General features: G+C 38.7%; 1 protein-coding gene and 1 long non-coding RNA gene across 21 annotated transcripts in view; one reads left to right on the top strand and one right to left on the bottom strand.

Annotated features, from left to right (window-relative positions):
• The window catches only part of rg (A kinase anchor protein rugose), a 269,667-nt gene that overhangs the window by 97,998 nt on the left and 147,893 nt on the right, over window positions 1–23,776 (bottom strand). For all 20 annotated transcript variants that reach the window (XM_018022957.2, XM_018022951.2, XM_018022956.2 and 17 more), the window contains exon 2: window positions 16,929–17,033. In XM_018022957.2, the coding sequence (XP_017878446.1) occupies window positions 16,929–17,033 (105 nt within the window). The remainder of the gene's footprint in view (window positions 1–16,928; window positions 17,034–23,776) is intronic.
• The window catches only part of LOC113464200 (uncharacterized), a 59,923-nt gene that overhangs the window by 31,710 nt on the left and 4,437 nt on the right, over window positions 1–23,776 (top strand). Inside the window, exon 2 of the long non-coding RNA XR_003389045.1 lies at window positions 21,973–22,312. This is a non-coding gene — a long non-coding RNA (uncharacterized LOC113464200). The remainder of the gene's footprint in view (window positions 1–21,972; window positions 22,313–23,776) is intronic.

The following is a 23,776-nucleotide window of genomic DNA, read 5'->3' as shown; positions in this document are numbered from 1 at the left end:
TTATAAATTGCATGAATGTTGAAGAAGTGTTTACAGTAATAAGCTGTCTGTTCCGTTTGACGTAAAGTCATAACGGTATATACGTAGGAATTATATATTATAAAACGAATGCATTTTACTTAAAGAGAATGATTAATTCGTTGAGTAATTGGAAAGACTTTGATATCAAAGAGGATGTAATCTCAGTGTGCATGATGAAATTGGGACACGACGTAGAAGAATTAATATTTCTATATACGGCATACTAAGACTGCTATCCACCCGGGGAATGTAAGGCAGCATCGAATCGTGACGGTCGAAGGTAATCTCATAAGCGCGTACGGTCGCAGGGGTTGAATCACAAAATTACAACTAATTCTCGGGCTTGGTCGTCCGACTTTATTCATCCCGTATACTCGTGCGGGTATTAATCTTGCGAACCGAACATGGCAAGTGCTCGCGCAACAGTTAATCTTCTGAGTCGCATTCAACACGCGAGAACATCCCTCTATTATCGCGTCGACGCGCGACGTTACTGTCGTTATGAGAAAGCCGTGGCGCGCCGCACCGTCTATGATCACGTAGCTTCTAATTTCCCTTTCAGATTCCAACGCTTCCGCGTATCGTTGCTCGGCATCAAGAAACCGTGGGATTCGACGATTCGGAAGACCCCGCGGACCTTCAGTAATCCTCCAAATCGCTGATCCCACGGTGATTCTGATAAATCCTCGGTATAAAAATAGGATCAAGATTACGTGAAACCGATTGACGACGGCCTTCGTAAGCGGAAAGTTATCTACAATGTTGAAAATTATTCGATTTTACAGCGTTGTTGGTAAACGTCCGATTTAAGAGAGCAGATTCATTTTCGATATTGATGGAGTTCGAATATTAATGTATGTGGTGGTAATGTATGTACGTAGGATAAAATTGTTTCCATTTTGAAACGTCAAAATTATGTCAAAATGTAGCAGCATGAATGCCAGATCGAGGAATGAAGAAGACTTGTTGCTCATTTTGAATTTTGTTACCCTAGGGAAAATTAACACTAGCCCGAGGCAGCTTGGGTTCATTGTCCCAAGCTTTATACCTATGACTAGCTTCTCTCCATATAATTATGCAATTTCGCGGTCTAACAAAGCAGTCCGTGCAATTTGCAAGACCATCCGTTACGTATATGTATATGCCGACGGCCACTGCTCTATAATGTATGCATTAATATTGTTTCAGCAGAAACACGAATACTGAACGAGAAACTATTGCATACAGGGCTATTGAATATTGATTCACCAAATACTCTTTTCAATTCATTATTCCGATCACTCCCTAAAGCTAATTACTAGTCTCATGTATACGCTGCCACAGGATTTATTATAATAGTAACAATAGTTTATGGTAAATATTTCGACAATTAAAAGAATCTTTACTTATATCTTATAGAAAAAGTTGTGCAACATATTTGAACATTATCAAAATCGTAGGTGACTCTTGTAGAATTGACATTTATGTCGTTTCCTGCTGAGGATTTTAGGTAAAGTATAGAGTCAAAATGTTAGCCAGCGATTCACGATCTCGGTGCCTCATTGCGGATCTTATCGATTCGATATATATCAAGGAGATTTATTCGCACGTATCTTGACCTTCGTCCGAGGTTATCTCGTTGAAAGTATCGTACATATGGTGATTCGCGTTTAGATTCATGGAATCGTTACGATCCCCAACATCCCTACTTTAGATCCCGATCATAGGAAACGAAGCTGAGCAGTTTCCCTGGTTTGAGAATTCGGTTTTCGAGTGCTGCAGGCAATCAAGAATTGTTTTTGATAGCAAAGTTTACTGGGATCTAAAGTTTAACGCGTTTGATGATCGTTAAATCTTCAGCGAAGTTTTGGCAGTTTAGGAAACAATGGAAATAATGTTCGAAGGTATCAGACTTCGATTCGATTTACGAGTCGGAAAGTTAAGCAAAGTTTAAAAGATTTGTAATGAAGTTTACGCGGTTTACTCCTATAACGTTTTAAACGTTTGAGAACAATGGGTCAGAAATGTTATAGAGTAGTAGATGAGTTAAAAGAATAATCAAGCGGACGTATTAGAATGTGTGGAATGGGTAGCGCGATACAAAATAATTTAAGCGTGATCAATTGTTAATATTCACCGACTGAACACACAAAGGCCTGATTTTAAAAGACCATTGAATCGAAATGGGCATGTGCACTCGCTCGCAGAATCGATGGAATACCACAAATTAAACAGCTTCGATCAATCATGAATGTCGCCTTCGTAGATAAAGCGATTTTCAGCGACGTATTGTCAGTACGTCGCGCATTACTATTAGTTTAACATTTACGAATGCTCCTATTGAATCAATTCAGCAAATACTCGCCATCCAACGAGCCGTTTAGAACATTATTATAGAAACAATATTCACGCTGTATCAACGCCCATATTCTCTAAAGCGTATTTGCTGATTTTATTCAAATTCGTGGCGAATGAAATACCGTGTTCCATTCAACAGAAATATATTCATCAATTAGGTTAAAAGCTCCATAGCCACGATAGATAATGCGTTTTTCGATAGTGTTGGTATAAAAGATTGATCGTTCCGGCGAAGAGATATAGAAAGAGGGATCGCCGCAAAGAATTTCTACCTTGCCGCGTAAGAAGGAAGATTCCAGTGACTGAAAAGGGCAATTTTTCACCTGGACAAGGATGAGAAGCCAGGGGTCAAGTGTGAGCTGTCTTCGTGGACAGTTGCAAGTGGAAGGCAAAGATACCGTTTATTTTTCACAAGATTTCCCTTCCACTCTTGCTTGGCTCTTCATCTTACTGTTATTACCTAAGAACGGAAATCCAAGAAGACCATGATTTCGTTGAAAGCAGGGTATATTTCATTAACTCTATTTAAAGAGAACTTTATCAAATACTCTGACTTGGTTTTGCGATATTTGTTTTTTTTTTTTCGAGTAACGAATATGACATGAAAAAGTAATATCACAGATTAAATAACGCGGCTCCAAAGGAAACGGATAAGTACATACTGAGAAAGCAGATATTGTGTAACCATAGAAATGATTTTCTGCAGGAAAGACAAGTTCCTATAAAAGTCGAAAGGGACTCTTTTTTGTCTCATTGTTTACTCAAACAAGTTAAGAGGAGCGGGAGATATTGTAGGAAGGGCTGCAAATCGACCTGGTCTCTACTTAGAGATTGGAAATTTAATTCTAACGAAATATTGTTTTAAAAGCTACTTTAATTTTTGTGGTTGACGAGAATTCATTACACTCTAGAGAAGTTACATTAAGTTAATTGAAGCGAGTTTAAAATGTTATACGCAAAGATCTTCAAAGGTAAATTTTAATTTCTTTTATAATTGAGACGTCGCGTCTCGTCGAATTGGGATAATACGATGTTAAACCAGAAAAGCGATATTTCCCTGTCGTTGAATTTCGTCACGAACATCATTTAAATATCAAGTCTGTAATAACACTGTGACTATCCTACGCGACGTCCTAATGTCCATCCGCAGTTTCGCGAGAGTCGAGCCACGATAACGTAGTAATCTTGTTCGTGGGAAACTTTTCAACGAACGGCTGATTTGAAATTATAATCAAGAAGAGGCTGTCCATAAACGCGGTCAGAGTAACAGCCCTCCCTATCTCGCACGTCGAAATATTTCCTCGCGATTTTCCTCAGGGTGTGGTTCTCCGCTCGAGATTTTCATTCCTTATTCCCGTGCTCCCTCCCAGAGTCAATTTCGGCAAGATGGGAATTTTCGTGGCGATCGGCCGAGCACAGATCTACGCCGCGTTCAATTTTAACGGGGATTTATGGAGATAAACCGAAATAAGATTGAACACCAGTTCGCCATTCGAGCCACGTTGACGGATATTTTTCGACGCTTCTCTGCATACGTTCGCCTAGGTCGTCCCCGATTCCTTTTACCCGTTTTCTCCTTCTCGACGAATTGAAATGCAACTTTATAAAGGGTCGCGAGGGTGAATGCCAAATAAATGCCGAGTCTCCCCTGGGAACATCCTTTCTCGTCCGCACCTTTTTACCGTCACTCTCCCCGTTTCGCTCAGTCAGATTTATGATTGCGTTCAAAATAAAGAAATTTGTCGATGCTACCACGAATATTAATCGATCAATCTTATAAACCAGTGAATTGTCGCCGAAATTACTAAAATATTAATCTTTAAGACAGGTACTTGTGTATACATAAATATGATCTTGAACTAATTAATTAATTTGAATAGAATTAAAGAATTGTCTTTCGTAAAAAATTATAACTACTTAACACAACCTCTTTTCCCTTATTTTTAAATCAAACAACTAAAACTGGTACAGCAAATGTTCTTGCGTTCTGACTGGTTCAAAGTTCGCCTATCACACAATCATTGGAATTCTTTACTTTACTTCGGTGTCGTCCAATAAAAAATCTGCGAAAGCGAACATGAAGATGAAGGGTGATCATCCCTGGAGAAATAGGAAAGAAAGGATTCTTCGTTGTCCGACACCTCTTAGGAAGTACGTTGGCAGATGTTCCGAATGCACTCAAGTAATGAATTCTTATTCTGAGAGGCCCCATACCGTATTAAAACAGTGCTCCAAGTTAAAGGAACCGACGCAACGCAACGAGTGCACGACACAAAGTGGTTGCGTATCTACCGGCCGTAGCGAAGATAAAATGACATTAATTAAGCTCGAAATTGAGAGAGATTGCGGTAATAGAGTCGTGCGGATGATTCTTATTAAGCACACAGTCACTTTATACACGAGGATGTAATTAAATTATGAAGCGAGCACTTTTTAAACAAGTTTATTTGAATCTATTACAATCATTCGCGTGTAGGATTCACCACATCGTAAACGCGAGTTTTATTCTAATTTTGACGGAGGATAAATGGATATAAAATGTTACAAAGAGTACGGCAAGAGTATAAGTATGTGGATAAAAATAATTATAAAAGTTACAGTCGCACTCTGTGACCGTGAAGAATTTACGCGAAAGCCTCTCGTTAATAAATTTTGTAGACACACGTGTGATAGGTATAACAGCTTCTATTTTTGTATCTCTGAGTACTGGACACGCGTTATTAATTACTATGCTGCGGTACAAAATTTCGATGTTGCAAAATCTGTTTTGTGGTTTGCGTGAGGGCAAAAACAGTCAACCGTGGCAGTTGTTAACGATAGTATGCGTTCGTTGCAAAATTTCCGTGTAAATACATGGCACACGCGTGGTTTCCTCGCGTCTATGTACATTTCTATCACATCTCTGTCAATGAAAATAATGCTAATTATTAATCCGATTGTCTGTTAATTATTTGTTGTACTGATGAAATTATTTCTGTAGATGTAAGTGTTATTTTATATTCACATAGAAAGATTTAATTAATCTGTTAATTGATGATATTCTCCGGAAGCTATCGCAATTATGACGACATATCTTACAATTTCAGAAACTCGACATACACTGCACCCGCATGACTCATTCAAACCGTATCTCACCTGAAACAGAACTTCATATCGCGAACAACCATTTGCTTCCCTAAACACTTGTCATTTGCAGCATGTGGTTCATCTCTTGACGATCGTTGCATCGTTCAAGAGCTTCACTCGCTCTAGATAATGCCCAGTGTTGGAAAATGGCAACAGAGGCGTACGAACATTGCTCGGCCTTGAACCCACAAATTTACGCGTTGCTATAAGAAGAGTAACCACAGAAACAATGGGATTGGAATAAACAAAGTGATAACTGCAATATCTTCTTAATAAACACTAATAGGCGACATAAATCTTTTACGGGTTAGATTTGAATTCTTGACGTCTTACTAAATTTCAGCGTGTTCATTTATTCTCCCAAAACAAATCCCATGGTGACAATAATTTAGGTCGGACTGTGTAATTACGCAATAGGGACATTCATCAAGGGGTTTCGGGTAACAATCGCACGAGACCGAAGGCTACGTCAATATGCTGATGAGAATTTAGTTTCCCCTTCCCTGCTCCCTGTCCTTTTGTCAACAACTGGGAGACGGATTCAATCGAATAGTGCTTTAAATGTTACATCAAACATCAATGAATTGTCAAAAATTACGTTTTGGTCCTCAACAGTTGGCAGAAGGCATTTATCTAATTGTTCTTTTTTTTATAAAATTTTATCTGAAAATCACTTTTTCAAAGATTTATTGAAGAAGCGAGCTCAATTACTTAACACATTTATTCTACAATTTGTCTTTATTTTTGCTTTTGATGTCATTCTTCGCACGAGTTTTTAACCCATGCGAGCTCATTCAGTTGGAAAATTATTCTGGCGAAATGAAGCTGGGTTTTGGCATGAAACTAAGTGTGACGAAACCGGTCTCCGATTTGTGTCCACGAAATCGGGTGAACGATAATACCACCGTGGCGTTACGCTCTCGATAGCTCAGAAATTTCCGTCGCCATCCTGTGGGCCCATGATCGGTAGACTGGAAGAATGCGGAGCTTTGCGCGTTTAATGAAGGGTTGGAATTATTCGGGCGCCCCTCCCCCTGCCAACCTAAATGGTACCGACGCAAAAACGGCCAGTCAGTACCGTCAGAGAACGAGATAAACGATATACACGATGTGGGTGGGTTGCATAGCTCATGGATGTGAGATAATTTAGAGTCGGTAATTAATCCCTTCAGAACCGTCTACGGTAGCAAAAACTGTAGATGAAAGATTTGGTATTTAAAAATGGCACATAAAATGTACACTGCTCATGTATTCTATTTTTTTTTTATTGCATAAGAAAATTACATTTAGTGTCAGTATTTACATACAATTATCATTATTCTTTATATTTTTGTACAAGATTTACAATATACAGACATACGAACACAGTTGGAATTAAATTGTTTACTGTCCTGCAGCTTTTTCCTTTTGTTTGTTCGTAGCATGACCGCAAAATCAGGAACGTGAGAGGGCTCCGGCTGGAGAGTCCCGCTGCGTTCATTGATCAGAGTTGTTTATGCCACGTAGCAATTTTTATCGACTCTTTCCTTTTTTCTCGGCGAAACTAACACGTACGTGGTGCACGTAGACCACTATCAAAGTGTTTCCACGTGATATCACGCTGGAACGATCTCTTTCCACCCCTGCAGCCCATAACAAATCACCGTTCATTAAGAACGATTTGTCTTGCTTCTCGTATAATAGGTTGGGAGTATCTAATAAAAGCTGGTTGTTCCTCACTTGATACGCAGCTGTGAGAGCTCGTTCGTCATGATTTGGGCGTTTTACATGAGCCTTCTCAGTGAGATGGAGAACAGGAAATTTGAAACCGAGGATAAATACAATTTTCAATATTGTTAATACTTTTATTTTCATCATTAAATTTACTATATTCCATAGATTCGAATCACTTAAGAGGCTAGGGTTGTCTCGTGACTTTTCTAACATTTATCGATAAAATTTTAATGATTTTCGTTCGTCGCTTCTAAAAGTCAGTGGTATCGGTGGAAATGAATACTATATTTAATTCCAAAATCGTTCATTTATTCAGTATTCTGAAACGTACGTGTCGAGTTGGGTGTCGACGAAACGTCGTCGAACAAAAGCTTTTAGTTTACGCGAGCAGTATAGTAATGGCCCCTGAATGAAATCGATGTATACATGTGACTGACGGATGAAAGGTGGACGGTGCAGTTTTGCGTTAATCCGAAAGGGAATATCGGTTTCAGGGATAGTCATTGCATCGACGTGTTGATGAAAACATCAGAGATAAATTAACTCTTCTGTATGCGCATACACGTTTCGTGTATCTAATTTCACCAAACACGGATGGCACCTATTCGATCAAATTTAATCAATCTGCTAAATTCATTTAGTACTGATACTTCGTTAAATTTGGTGGTTTATCAAATTAAAATTTTGTAATTTGAAAATGCTTATCGAATATCAAAAACATATAATTNTATGGTCCATAACTGAAAAAATTAATTTCTACCATTAAGTAGATAATGTCAGTTACATGTTAGACACAGCTCACTTATTTTTTCTTATATTCGTTATTTGTATTGTTATTAAGAGAAATATACAAACATTATATAAGTGTGATCATTAAAAAATCAGTTTTGACATAACACAGATTTATCAGTTTATTTAGTTTACTTTTTTGCACAATGGAAAAGAGCAAAGCAAATGTAAAAATAACGTGTACGTAAAACTCACAAAGAAAACGCGACTTCTACAGGATACCAAGAAGAGAACATTTCTTTTAACGTTCTTTCATTCCTTCTGATTATTCCGTCGAGACGGAAAAACAGCGCGTCTCGTCTCGTCGCGTCGCGACGCGCCAGGGCGTTGTCCCGCGTACGATTTCCGTGGCACCGTTCCACGGTCGCACAATTGTGCACCCGTCGACTAAATTACATCCCAGGAATGTTCAGGCAACCGAGTCTCTAGGATCCGCCAAGCTGTTTGAATACACCTCTCCGCGGTGACTTCCATTTCAATGTACGATGCGGTTAGATTGTTAACGGCAGCACATTGACAACAGTGAAAAACAAGATCCTCGTGTGAAACCGTGATTATTTAATTCTTAGTATCCCGGTTCCATTTGAAGCTGTTCAGAAAAATTGTCTCTCCGACAACCATTTAATCTATGGCACAAAACAGGTTTTATATCAAACGGCAGTGGATCAATATTTAATTCACCCATTAGTAGCACTGAATTATTAAATTAATATCGTTAAGCTTCTTATTAGCAACTACGCTCCTTTTACAATTATTATCACGCAGCATGTAAGTTATGTACATAGAAGCATCTTTAATTATATAAACTCATCGAGGCAACGCCGTATTTCTGTTCAATAACCTGCATCCTCGCGCTAATAAGAGACGCTCTCACTCAAGGGTTTGCGGTGAATTACCTCTGAAAGTTCTTTCCGTAGAAAATTTCGTCCGTCCGCTTTGTAGACCTCGTAACGACATGGAAATTCAGAAGGACGAGAGTTCGTGGAATTTTTGCAGCGATCCCGCCTTTTCTCTTTCCAGCTTTTGATACCCGAGCCCCGATCCGTGGAGCCAGGCTAATTAAAAACGTAATTCCAGGTTGCCGCAGGAGATTAACATTATCTTCGTGCAATAACGAGGTCGTCGTCGTTAGTATCGTTTGAGAAGAGAACGAAGATGCAGGAAAGAACGATCTTAATTACTTTTCTTGAGCCGCCTTGCAATCCTTTCTCGGATTCAACGCTTATGATATACCACCGAAACATAACCGCGCACTATTCTCCTTCTGAAGATACATACACAGTAGCATCGCGTTCTCAGCGAAGAAGAGGCTGTTATGACCTGAACGGTGATTTAGATTTCATCTTAAACAGCACCTGAATGCTTGGTAGCATTCAGATTACGTTAAATGGCGCGAATAGAGTTTGCAACGGCATTAGTATAAGTATTACGTCGTTTGCGATGTCGAGTTTAAATGAGATTTTATACTTATATGAATATTGTCAGAATTGCCAGTGTTAACCGTAAATCTTAATTTTCATTTGATGTATCTACCACATTGAGAACGATATCGTGCAGGCATCCGAATAATACTTTGATATGATGGAATGTTCATAATTCGTTCCACGTTGGTTTTTGAGAAATTTTCTTTCAAGTGGTTTTTTTTGTTAATCAATCTCAACGAACGACGGATGCAATATTTATCCAATTTGCTTAACAGAATTTTCTTACGGAGCCTGAGAAAGATGTATGCCCTCTCGTGCCGCATAATTCACCTCGAGTTTTCAACGAAACTTCTTCGCTTAACAATGAACTAGGGTGTTAATAAACGTGGCATCGGCAAGTTTGAAAAAATTTCACCGTGAACTTTTTGACCACTTTTCAAACTCGCTACGGCTGGTTTTACTCCCTACGGCTTTTACTTCACGGCCCTGGAACTGCAGATATGAAGTATTTGAAACGGATAAAAAGAATCGTGCTGTAGACATACAACGTGGTCACACATTTATAATAAAACATAAAACAAAAGGACGATAATTTCTTCTCTCCGGTTTTCGCATGGTATTTCTCCACTTTAATATTACGGAAACGCGAAAGTAACAGAGTTTCAGACTGGGAGAACGAAGAGTTGAACAAAACGTTTTCTACCGGTGCGTTAATAAATCTTTCACCGCGCTTTATTTTATGAATAAAAGAGTGCATCCAGGCAGAAATTCCGATTCCGAAGCTGCTACAGGGATTTCAAATTTTTTCAACGCGATTTCCCTTCGAGCTTGAAAGCACACTGTTTAATCTGGCGTCTGTACAAATACGCCGCCTCTTTAAAGATTATAATTAACATTTTAATTTTCGTAATTTGTAATATCCATTTCGTAATCCATCAAAGAATAGTGTGATTATAAATTTTGAACATTATTAAAGAGTAAAATTATCTAACATTGAATTTCTTGAAGAATGATGTCCGCAGATACAATTTTTATCTGATGCTATACCTGCTTCCAATATTCCGAAAATGAAACGAATCTATGCGTTCGGGTAAATCGGAAACTCTGCCAGTGATTACGTTTTCCAACCACCGTATGAAATTTTAACGATCGGCCACGTTAACGATGCAAAATACGCTATCGTGCTCCGTACGGTATTTGAGCTTCGCTAGTAATTCCCATCGCTTCCGCGATTCGACCAGCGAGTAATTAACTGCAACGTGGCGATGTTCCTAGTTGCTGTTGTCTATGGTGTAGTAACAGAAACACCAGAAGCAATAACAACGGTAGCAAGGAGGTTATCGTCGATTCACTGATGTTTCGACAATCACCTGCTATCGTCCGAGAAAAGCACTGACGACGAGATGGCCGACATAAATTCGGAGCGACCGCAACGCAAGTGTCGCCATTATCGTGCCACTTGCCACTAACAAAGATTAATATCCCAACCGGATATAACCAAAGATATTTGTATGCGTGGTTCTGCGAACACGAAACTGAGAATTCGATTTCCTCGTCCCACAAAAAACTATATTCCTCTGTTATGCTTATCTATTGGTTTTCGATTCTTCAAATATTTTTTATTTGTTTTGAAAATATTTAATTGCAAAGGAGATATCTCCTCCTTTTTGTTAATTTTCACGTTTATCATCAAAATTTTCTTGAAGCGTAAAAACTAATTTCTTAACTTCCGTTGCTACGAAATGAATGTTCTTGATAAAGAACATTTACGTTAGTTATTCACTGTAGTTCAAATAGGATGTAGTAAAGCTGGGTCATTAAACTGGACCTCGTATTCCTTGGACGGGCTAGCTTTCAGCTTCACTTCCGCAGAGCTGGCATTATCATTTGCATATGTAAGTATATAACTACATTAGTGTTTACCAGTTTATGCCTGCCTCATATTATATGCAGACATAACGCTGATGCCGCATAGTGGTATCTGTTTGGAAACGTTATGATGCATGAAAGATAGGAAGTGGATTGTAGATCAGAGAACCAATTCGTGGTTACGATTAATCACTCGGTCACGGACTCGGTCACGAAGTTTTGCAAGCTGAAGTACTTACATCTCCTGGGATATTAAATTGTTTTATAACATAGGAGAGTAACGACGAAGAAGCATAATGCAAGTGATAATAAAAGCTTGAGAAGTACAACTACAAATATTTTTAAATCTAGAAGACAAAGGTACATAAACAATAGACATGCCTTGAGAACAAAACTGATCGAAAAGGTGACGATTACAAAGGAAAAGAATCCAACGTGGATAATTCCGAGGTAAAAGAGCTCGGCTGAAGTAAGGATAGATCAAAGCAAAACAAAGTGCAGACAAGTTGAGTTCAAAGACGGTCAGCTAAACACAACTCAAAATGAATTAGCACGAGCGATTCCAGATTAAAGGAGGGTCAGCGCAGAAAACTTTGGATTAAAGATAGATGGCAACTGGCTCAAAGGCACTGGCAAACAGAAGAGACAGATTCGACCTGAAGCAGTTTGAGCAGATAATGCGCGACACAAACGAACCAGCTACAGGTAACCGTGAGTCAAAGGGATGTGATATAGCTGATCTTATACCGAAGGAACTCGATATAAATAATGTCGGATGAAGAAGAGGACGGTCTCGGCCACGGAACGCCCAAAAGGCTGGACATCGATCCTTGGGCCTCGGGGCAATGCGACGTGTGTACATTTCGGGATTTAGGTCAGCTATGTCCAGGATCCTGAGTGATCCGAATTGGGTTTCTTGGATTTAGGCTAGTCCAGAACAAAGCTTGAGCTCCCCTTGAGCTTACTGTTATAGTGGTATATTAAATATTTTGAGTCGGAGATGTTACTTCCTTGGGTATTAATAAATCTTCCAAATATTACCTTCTATCTCTTCTAAATGTTTGTGTAATATTATATAAAATTCAGTATACAGTGTTATGTGGCCCAAGACTGAGAATCACTGATGTAGCACGAAAACGAATGTATTCGCGGGAACATCCCATCGCGGGGTACACGCGTGCACGCGCATGCAGATCAAGTTCTGGCGTCCAGAGTGGAACGTCGAAGGTAAAATCTATTAGCGTGTGAACTGTGTAACGCGATTAAACAACAAAAGCCCGGTACCTTAGTTTTCGCGACGCATTAATTCCGAACCGTGAATTACGTTCCGTTGAATGGCAATGCGTATTTCACCCGCTCTAGCGACGAATTAATACCAAGGGAATTTGGTCGAAAGCCATGATGTTACGAGCTTAGTCGATTTAATCATAAAGACACGCAATGTTTCATTCATTCATTGTTAAGATGAGAAATTCAACGTAAAAACAAATAATTTATTAAATAAATAGGAATAAGGAAAATATGTATGAATTCCAGGAATCAGGACTCTTTTCTCATCGATTTCAATCAAATTATATAAAAAAATAAACGAAAAGATATCTCCCAAAAACGAAGTTCAGCCATGATAAATATTGAATCGTATATTAACTCAACATGTTGGGACAGAACACATTTAGTTAACATGTTTTATTAATAAAATACACATATAAGTAGTATAAGCAAACGATATCAGTGGCATAAGTCAATGAAACCTGAGCAAGCATGGCAGATTAATTCGTCCGTAAATCGTATTCCGGTGGAGCTACTTGAGATACAACCAGCTACCGGTGTCGTATCGATGAAATGTAAATTTGGATAACTGCTTACAAACGTTATTCACGCCAGTGTGCAACATGCATGTCGCTGGACTGTTTCATGCATATGCCGCTCGCATCGAGCTTCACTCCGATACGGCTTTCCTCATCCCATATTCGCTTTTAAGGAATAAACGCGACATGTGTTTGCAAACCAAGCACTACATAGAGTTAACTGCCCATTTGCTCAAACATCATATTTGCAAGCTTGCCGGTTATGTAATTGACTCGTTGGGAATATATTATGGATAGACACATACATATTACTCAGTTGCAAATTAAGTAGAAAATGCTGCTCTCATTTGTATTCTCACGAGAACGTTTTTTTCGGCACACTAATTGCGTACGAATCTGTTATTATAATTTTGTCTGGCGCTTCGTTTTCATGTGTTAAGATTATAGAATAAACCTGAAGAAATTCAAGTAGCATCATTGAACCTTCTATTTTGTAAAGAAATTAAGATATTTCAAAAAGAGAATAAATATGTGTAAAGAATTTTTTCACAGAAGCAAAGCAGTGTTCCGATGATTTTATTCCGAGCTAGCTTCACACAGGAAGGTTTAAGTAATTGAAAGATAATCGTATCGAGCTAACACCGTCACGAACTCGAAGTGTATATGAATACAAATATTTCATTCTGTTGTTCTCTGCTTGCCAGAAGTGATCACGAGTTAATAGACGATATACAGTGGTGAACTATTAAATTTGAGATGGACAGGTGAGCGATGCGCGTTCCGCGTTGTACGTCTGAACGATTTGACATAGATGGTTGTGCTCAGACAGATTTAACAAGTCCTCGAACGAAGTCCATGAATAACACTCGCGTTCTCGCGAGCTATCGGATATGATTCAAGCGTTATAACACGGATATCGCGGGATTACCATGACGCTGGTTTTCATTTTCCGACTGAATTATGGATCTGTGCGCATACACTCGTAACACCGATCGTACACGGGAAACGCGTATGTAAATAACAGAGAGGCTGACGCGGATATAAAATTGACAAGTATAAAATCCGTGCGACGATTTTCTAATAGAGAGAATACGAGATGAAAGCGATGAAATAGTCCGGAATAATACAGATGTTAGGATTAAGGGATTATCGTGGAATTTGTTAAAATGTGAATTGAAGCATTAATGCAGAACGCGGTTTATTTCGTTCCCGCGTTGGCAAATTCAACTGTGCAAACAGCGTTCTACAATAGATAAACAATCAATCGATATGTTTTGTGCAAATTCATAGAACAAGCATAATGATAGATTAGAATATAATAAGTAAATTACTTCTCATATAAAATATACTAAATGATGTATTTTAATCTTAACATAATTCTCGCTATAATCATTGTAAGACAGGATGTGTAAAATTTTCATTTTACAAGTCCAATAAATAAACTACAACCATTTATTCCAATTATGTACATGAATCGTCAAAGCAATGCATGTTAAAGTAGCGAAAGGTTTTCTAACAAGCCATTCACAGTTACAATGATTCAACCCTTTGAGCTTGGGAATCGAACTCGATTGGAATTGCATCAGATCACGGTTCGTTAATAAAAAGATTCAATATAATGCTACAGCTGCTTTCATTGATCTTCCCGGTTTGCCTGAGTGACATTTTCCCGTCTCCTCGAGCCACGACCCGATGTCTCATCCATTTTAATTGCCTCTTTGAGGGCATCACCACATTGCAACGAGGCTACCACCGGTAAATAACGAAGGTATATACTGAAGATTTAATTGTATATTTGTCAATCCTAGATATAGCCAGGTATCCTTTCATGGACGTTCAGCCTTCGTCTTTGAAACGAGCTAAAGTTAACTCTAAATAGGTACAAAGACGCGAACCGATGAGCACTCGAATGAGAGTTTTACCGTTTAAGTTCAGATATATATTTAATCGAGAAACAAGGGAACAGTTCCTTCTCAGTCTTTCTGTGTAAGAAGTTCAGTTACATTTGAATGATTTTACTATCAATGAAGTTTTAATCACTTCAAAATGCGAAATGCGAATGCGTTATTGTAATTCACATTACACGATATAATTTTTATCCAAAGAAGAATCGTCTTTAATGTGAAACAATGCTCACAAATTTGACAAAATTGAACTTTCTTTGAACAATCCCGTTAATAGACGAACGAAATCCATTGAATATTCTAGTACGTTGGATTTAGATTTCAGTGATGATAATTATGCAGCTGTACGTAGGCATGTATTTCTACGAACATTTGCCATACGTACATATACATATAAGATACGTATATGTGGGAAACTAAAGCATATACAGTGGGGAACATTGAAACTTGGAAACTCCCTTAACAGTATTAACATTTCAGGGACACGTTCAAACAGAGTTGCGAGTAGGACAGAAACTGATCTCCAACAAATTATACCAACCACAATCAATGCTATCAAGATGCTACGACGAAATCATACTACGGCTTTGTGTCACTGTATGCTATTACATTTGCGATATCGTTTATTTTGCATTGATAGTACACTGCAATTCTTAATTAGACTAACAACAATATTGCAGTAATCCATAACTTAAATTATATTCAAATGCTTTTAGATTATGTAGATTAATAGATATATTATAAGTATTTAAGTATTCTGCTCTTAATACGCAGCAAATATTAATTATCTAGATAGTCATTAGGTAGGATATCGATTATAGGGAAATCGATTCTCTAGTTATCGATTACTTGATTACATAGATTGAACTTCCGAACCATGCACAAGGAGATTATTCGATCACCTGTATTAATGATCAGATTTATTGGTGGAACATAAAAACTTTTTTAGCGACCCGTAGATATATTATAATATTGAAACAAGTGATCTACGCAAATATACCTATATAATTTCCAAGTGTCTAATTTTATAATCGTTAAAGAAAATTACGGATACAATTGCCTGTTTCGGGCGATGCTAGCCCAATTTCAGTGAAATTCAATTCGACGAGAGAACAAATTAGCATCCATTGTTAACTTCGTGACAGTTTAACGCAATCAAAGAATACGGGAAATGGTGATACAAAACTTGTGCACAGTTTCAATTTCCCTTTATCTCCGCACCGAAGCTTTCTCACTGTAAGCGTGCATTCAACTAGCAAATGTAAAACACAGCGTTCGCAGTGCAGGAGAACGGCTCAATGACTATCCCTCCCGTTTGCCTTGACGACTAAGGAGATCCTATTATTTAGAAAACAACCTTGTCTTTATGTCTCTGCGTTTTTTTAATAAGATGCGATATATCTAAAGTCCGAAGAAAATGCAGGCTGCATTGTATTCTATTTACATATAACAGCAAGGAAACAGGTTTTTGTTGCTCGTGTTATTTGTGACGAATTATATTACAATGTATTTGTAAATTCTCTAAAATTTATTAAAACACGTAGTAGCTCGTAAGCATCATGTTACGTCACATCTTTCTTTTGCAATCGGTTCCTATAACTAAAGTGACAATTTCACCAGATTAATCACAATAGTCATAAAAAATAGTCATAAGTAAAACGATTTAATATAACGGTAATAGAATGCAATTAATTTCAAATACGGTTTGAGTGAGATGAATGCGCGTAGTTAAAAAGAAATGCGGCCAGCGCGGGGCTTTAGCCCGGTGGGTAAGAAATTAATTACGAGTAAAACGATGACGTATTGATCGCGGCGGATCGTGTGTTCCTTCGTAAAATGAAATTTGCGGTGAGATATTATAACAGGCAAGTCGCGCGCCGGTTGTATAATTAGTTTGATCGACGACGGTGAACGGGACGGTTACGTTCATTGCTTACCTGAAGATCTAGCGCGCAGTGATCGAGCAACTCGAGCATGTGTCTGATGTTCTGCGTGTCCTGGATTACGAAATTCAGCTCCATGTCGAATTCGCCACCCACCAACTATAACCAAAATAAATAAACCGTTATTAAACAGGTCAAACAGCTGTTTGGAATTGCGAGCTGAACAACGTATTAAAAAATAATTGAATTCTGCGAGATTGATCTCAATTTGTACATTTACCAACGATTTACATATTTGTAATATTCAATTGTTTATTTATCAGAAAGAAGTTTGTTTGTAATCTGACAAAATTTATACGAAAGAGTAACGTATTAATTTAAATTTCAAGATGAAATTTTGCACTCCCTCTGACATGCTTTAATATCCATGAAATTCAGTCATAATTTCTCTTTATGAAATTCTAATAGACTCTTAAACTTTTACTCCGTGTATATCAGTATTTGATAATTTTCTAGAAAGTTTGAAGCTTAATGGATTAAACTTGAGCAGGGCGCAGAAAAGATTCTAAACTTCGTTGTTTAATGAATTCAATTAAAACGTAAAATTGTATTCAATCATGGAATGTAGGAGACGATGTTTTCACATGATTTGTAATAGTATATCGTTTCAATTTCATCTACTGCCTGCTATCAAAATTTTATTTCGAGTCGAATCGTAAATCATAAAGTTGTATTGATATCGACGGGGTCAATTTTATATCACGTCTACACGCTAATAAATCGTTTCACATACTAGGGCAGTTTAGGAAACTACGTATACGTGCACAGAAACGTTCCTGGTGTCTTCTTACGGAGAAGTGGCTTATGTACAACTAAACCGAGGTAATTTCCGGCGAAGTATCTAGCTCTCCTCCTATTCCTACTATCAACTTCTTCCAAATACTCGCTTCGGTATCGATCATGAATTGCTTATGGCTTATGTCGCATCTATGCGGACTAGGACACGAGCAATTTTTACGGCCGTTGAACGCCCATAAAAATACGCGGATAACCCGATGACCAGTACAAAATTGAAAAGTAGCAACCACCTCAAGCCATATTCGAAAACCTGCAGGGATGGTTTATTGAAACACGAATGGAAATAAATTTTCAAAGGCAGACGAATGCATTGAATGAATTGAATATACTTTTTCTGTCCCTGATGTAGGGGTTCCAACATAAAATTTTCTTATTTACGATCAAACGGTTTTATGATTCTTAAGCAGTTTCCGCGAATGATTTAGCGTTTTAAATCTTCAACATTTCAATCGCATATACTACATGCTTCCATCGTAGAGTGTTTTACGCACTATCAACCAAAGTCTTCCAGAAATGCGTTCTGAAATCATATATTAGGGCGTCGAGTATTTGGCAAAAATCTTATTTCGCTCTCGCATCGCATATCGTTGGAATTTTTGGCAAAAGGCAGAAGATCGATATTTCCGAGAACCCTTCTATTTTTCAACGTAACTCTCGGATACGAGCAGAATTTTTGCTGCCTCGAAAAGATGGCCGCAGCTGGATGCGGTGGCAGCGTGAAACCGTTGTAGCGTGTCTCTCGCAGCAATAACGTCGAAACCCTCGGATCCTCGCCACAAAAATTTATTTTTCTCGAGTGGCGCTCGTGAACGGCGACTACGTGACACAGGCCCTCTCTCCTTTCCCAAGAATCCGAGGCGAAAACAGCGTGGCACTAACCCCTTCGCGTTCCAAACGAATCGCCCGTAGTAGAACGAGGGTCAATGTCTAACCCTTATTGCGCGCGTGTCTTGCGAACGACGACCAAGTATTTCGTAAAGAAACAAGAATAAGTTATTTCGGGGAGCATTGATGAAACATGTTTGTATAAAGAACGCGATGAAATGTTGACTAGGAAATGTATTTGTTTATCTCAAAATATAATTGGATGACGGTAATCTTAATTCTTAATATGTAATTACTGAATAGCTAACTCAGGCTTCGCACGACTTCGTACCGAAAACGAGAACTAGGAAACGCCGTATGTACTTTAAACGAGAATTCTTGTTTGGAAATAAAGTTCTGTGTACACCAGCCGGTAACGCAATCCAGTTAAATTGATTGCAACAGTTCAAACAGACTCTCGATCGTTTCAATTGTTTTTCTACGCAAATACGCGAACGAAATTTCCATAAACAATCCATTCATACAACATCCGACAGGATCGATCTGTGGATCTGTGTGAAGAGGTTGGAGGTAAAAACTAACAGACGTTTCGTGACTTATGATTTTCGATTCTCCGTTAGTCCACGATGCACGAAGATGAACTTTGAGAGTGTAGGTGAATTTACACGCACACAAACACGACTGCGAATACGCGGGAAGATAAACGAGCCCGAGAATGCAGAATGGGATTCGGTGAATTAGGGCCGGCCAGGCAGTACCGAGACCGCTAATTGGATACCTCTTGCTTTTACGCCTTCTATGTTTCTGTCAGCCGAAAACGGAGTACGAGTTGCAGTACCGAGTACGTGCCAAATTTGCTTATTCGGCAAACGAAAACCGTGCCACTGGTGAATTCGAGGCCAAGGATGGAATCCTGTAAAGAGTAACTGCGTGAAACTATGACCGACTATCTCGCATTGGGTCGGATCGATACACAGCATAAGTCACTCGATGATGGTGCGTCTACCGTGATCCGTTACGAATAAATCTGTCTTCAGAAAATTAAAATAATAATAACGTAGAAGCCAAAAAGTACAATTCATTAGTTTTATAATTGATCAATGTCTGCTGGGAAACATGTCTGCGTTTGTTCGGAGTATATAAGGAAGTTGCTGCCCAAATTTCGTTGAAAATACTTACATCGTTTTCTCTTTATATAATAATAAATTGCTAATGGTATTTGAAATATACAAGTATTTACAATAAAATGTTATTAGAAACATTTTCAATAATAAATCAAATCAAACAATTCATCCTCATAATTCCATTTATCCATCTGTTCAGTGTTTGAAACTACCCGAGCAGCTTTTTCTCTACATATATCTGTACAATATGTGTATATATAATATATAATATACGTTATTCAAAACCACTCGATCCACCAAAGCGAATTCTCGGCGGAGTTATATACGCCAGTGGTTATTTCGACAGGGCATTTGCAAACAGAATTTCAGGGAACCAGTCTGTTGTCGTCGTCTTTCTTTCTTCTCGTTTTTTCCCTCTGTCCACATTTCCCATTTCTCCTTTCACCTATCCGGGAAACCACGCCAACTTGATCGTTGTTCGTGCCAGCTAAATGTTCCATTTTCCTAGAGAAATAAAGTCATGCTCCTCTGTTTTCCTCTGCTCGCATTGATATACATAACAGATTCCACGATTCAGATATAAAACTCTTAATTTCATCCAACCCATACTGTATGCTGCATACTTTCAGGGAATATAATATTTCAAACGTGTTGTATAATATTCAGAAAATAAAACGAATGTTTTTCTTCAACGTATTTTATGATCAATGTTCATAATCAATGACCGCCTTAAGTGCTGGTATTTATTTACTGCATTAATTCTAATCGTTCCATGAATTGGCAGACAGCCACTAGCCAGCCCGGTTGACGGGTGACCAATTTGACGAGACCTGTGAGGTGTCAGATCCGGATCAATCTTCATCCTCGAGAGCAATTAGTGCTCATCGCGGAATTGGCGTTGGCCTCTATCATAGATCTGACTCCAACTCACTGAAAGTGTCTCGATAGCTTATAGTTATTTAATTAAGAGATCGGGCTTGTAATCGAAACATCAATATACATTAGGCGTCAAATTTTGATTTAACAATATACACGTATTTTTCTATTATAAAAAAAAAAAACATTCTTTCCATACCTAATAACGTACATTATTTTAAAGATAAATGTAAATTCAAACAAATTAATGATCTCTTCCATCAACCTGAATAATTCCACTTTATAATAACTATATTTACCGCGGTACATTTTCTTGACGCTGCCGGATTTTTCCCACGGGAAAGTACACAGACAAACGACTGCATGAATGATCTATTAGACGCGGTGCATTAAGCACTAACTAAGGAACAACCGCGCATTTTTCTCGCAGTAAGCGCAAGATGGGAAAGAGAAATGTGAACATCCATTGACTGCAGTATGCAACCCTTGGCCCGTCTCTCCTCTTCTCTATATGCGTATATTTCTCTCCTGTCGGCGTTCATATTTAAGCTGCGTTCATCCTAATTAGGACGCCATCTTGGCAAGCTCTAAATTCACAAGCATTGTTCCTGGCCGGGCCAAGTCATGCTTTCGGTGGCTCTACCGATGAATAGCCGGTGAATACCTTCCGTACTTTCCGTTTCTCCTTGTTAACGTGCCGCGGGAAAAGACGCATTGTCCCTCTTGCGCGTGACATTTCGCTCGACTACACCATGAGTCTCATTCAGTGTGACTGAAATTTTTTTGACTAAATTTTCCACGTAAAACTACATCTCTGTTCTTTTATTACTATTTATTAATATAAATTCGTGGAAGAGCGCGCAGTGTTGTTAATACAGTGAAAATTGTAATAAAGTGTAACCAAATTAGAAAGGATTGAATTATTAAAAGTTTCACAAACGCTAATGAACTGAATAAGTGATACTCAAGAGAAAGTGCGACGATAAGATTTCTGAAAATATGGCTAGAGCTTAATATACTTTCCTAGTACGTATCCATTAACAGTTAACGACTCTGCGCTACGATGCTTCAGAGTAAATGCTTGTTAATGGTTTTCGTCGTTAAGCGCAACTATGTTAGAGGAAAAATGAAGATCATCCTTCCCACGTAAAAAGTGCTCGTCGCAGCATGAGTGAGAACACATAGCACACTCTTATTATTAAACTGCGGATCTTTATAGGAAAATGTATAGAAAACATAGACTGCATGTAACGTACGAAATTGAACAAATAATTAAAAGTATAATATGTATACATCATTTTGTAACATTGAACGACATTTATTTTGCGTAAAAATCTGCATCCCACTTATTGTATTACTGTCGTAGAAACAGGTACAAAACGCAACATTCAATCAGGCTGAACTTTATTTTTCAGCTTAAGCTAGCCACGTACTACGTAATCCACACCACCCTATATTTCCTAATCCATTCGATCCTCTATTTCCTAAGCAGTAAATCGAATGAAAATCCAAACTCATCGGCCTACCAATCCGCAATCCCATCAAGTCAGCGACGCGGCGGATCGAAGAAATTACCAGCCTCCCAGTCGGCATTCGTATGCGTCGCGACGACTCGAGATATCCTCTCGAAGAGGTTCCTCGAGAGCGGAATTGGACCGCGAGGGTTTGCCACGCAAGCAATCCGCCAGCTTGGACTAATACCCCGGTTGCCTGGCGTCTCGACGCCGTCGGCTGACGGTCCTCGAACCCGCATCAGTGAGTATGATAGGACGGCGCGGCGCGACGCGGGCGGCCGCCTCCTCGATGTAAACTGCGATTTGCATTCGGAACAATGTTCGAGACCCGGGTCAATCCGGTTGGTCTAGTGTTCCCACGTGTCGAGAAACTCCCGACCTCCTAGCTCGATGTATCTGCGAAACGGTCGAAACTTATCCCCTTCACCGTATACTCCCGTGTTATTGAACCGGGAGCCGGCTCGAAAATTGCATCCGGTTAGTATCGTCGAGGATAGCGCGCGTCGTCCATCCGAAGAGCAAATATACAATGCATTTCGCTCTAGGAGAAGTGGCTGGTTGCGAAACATATATACATACATACATATATTGCATATATTAGGATCCGTCGCAACTCGTAAAGTTATTAGACAGTGCTTTCAGACAATGCTGATCAATAATGGAGAATAGGATTTATTCCATTCGATATTAGCGAAGAAATTTGTAATAGTAGTCGTACAGTAATCTCCGCATATACAAGATAATAAAAAGTCGTGTAAAAACCAGTTTTTACTTATACTTCATGCTGAAGACAACAGCACTATTTTTGGTACCCCGACGTGTCATCGACATGCTGAGGCTGTACGGACCGGTCCGAATATGACCCAGCATAATTGATAGCGACAAAAGAGTTTGTGTAGGTGGATGCCGTAATGAAGATAAGCTAACGATGAAAAGGCTACGTAAGTGGTCTTGGGTTCCAAAAGTTGCTTGGACCTACATCTACGTGCGTATCACCAGTCCCGAAATATTACCCTCATCTCTAGAGATCCTCGGGTTTCCCTTATATTACAACGTGCTGCGTTACCACTTGTTCTCACTTGAGCGCTCCCCTACTTAATTAATAGAGCTTCTGACACGCGACTATGCAAGTCGCGCGTCACTCTGAGTGCTGCTTTCACAAGAACGTCACGCAGCGAGCTTATACACATACCCGCATGTACGTCCATATGTATATTTCTCAACCCTTCGTCTTTTACGTTTTCATGTTTTATATATTTTACATGTCTCTAGAATTTATCCCAAATTATTTAGAGAATGGAACGTCAAATTCTAACTTTATATTTGATAGACGGTACCGAGATTTTTAAATCGAGAAACACTGTATCGCATATCCTATTTTCTTTCTTTAAATGAATGTTGAAAGCTTTCAACCTGAAACCGACGCACGCACAGTTTCCCAAAGTTCTACTGCCATCTGTTAGCACGCTAATTGCGAATGGCTGTCAGCGCGAAATGCCCACGCAGAATGAAATATGAGGCTCGGTTGCGGAATTGAAAGTCGCCTCGTTAATTGTTTTTTGTCAGTTATTCATTCACTCAATTATGTAAAAGGCCCTTGCGCAGCAAAATGAAAAACGTTTCATTAATCGTTTCCAATGGCGATGATTAATTTGTTTCGAACAGTTTTAACATAAAATTATATAATACTTCAGATATGCTATAT

This window comes from Ceratina calcarata, unplaced genomic scaffold (assembly GCF_001652005.2).
Source record: "Ceratina calcarata isolate Rehan_Ccalc_2016 unplaced genomic scaffold, ASM165200v1 scaffold297.2, whole genome shotgun sequence".
In the NCBI taxonomy this organism is placed as follows: Eukaryota; Metazoa; Arthropoda; class Insecta; order Hymenoptera; family Apidae; genus Ceratina; species Ceratina calcarata.
This window is presented reverse-complemented; position numbering and strand designations above follow the sequence as displayed.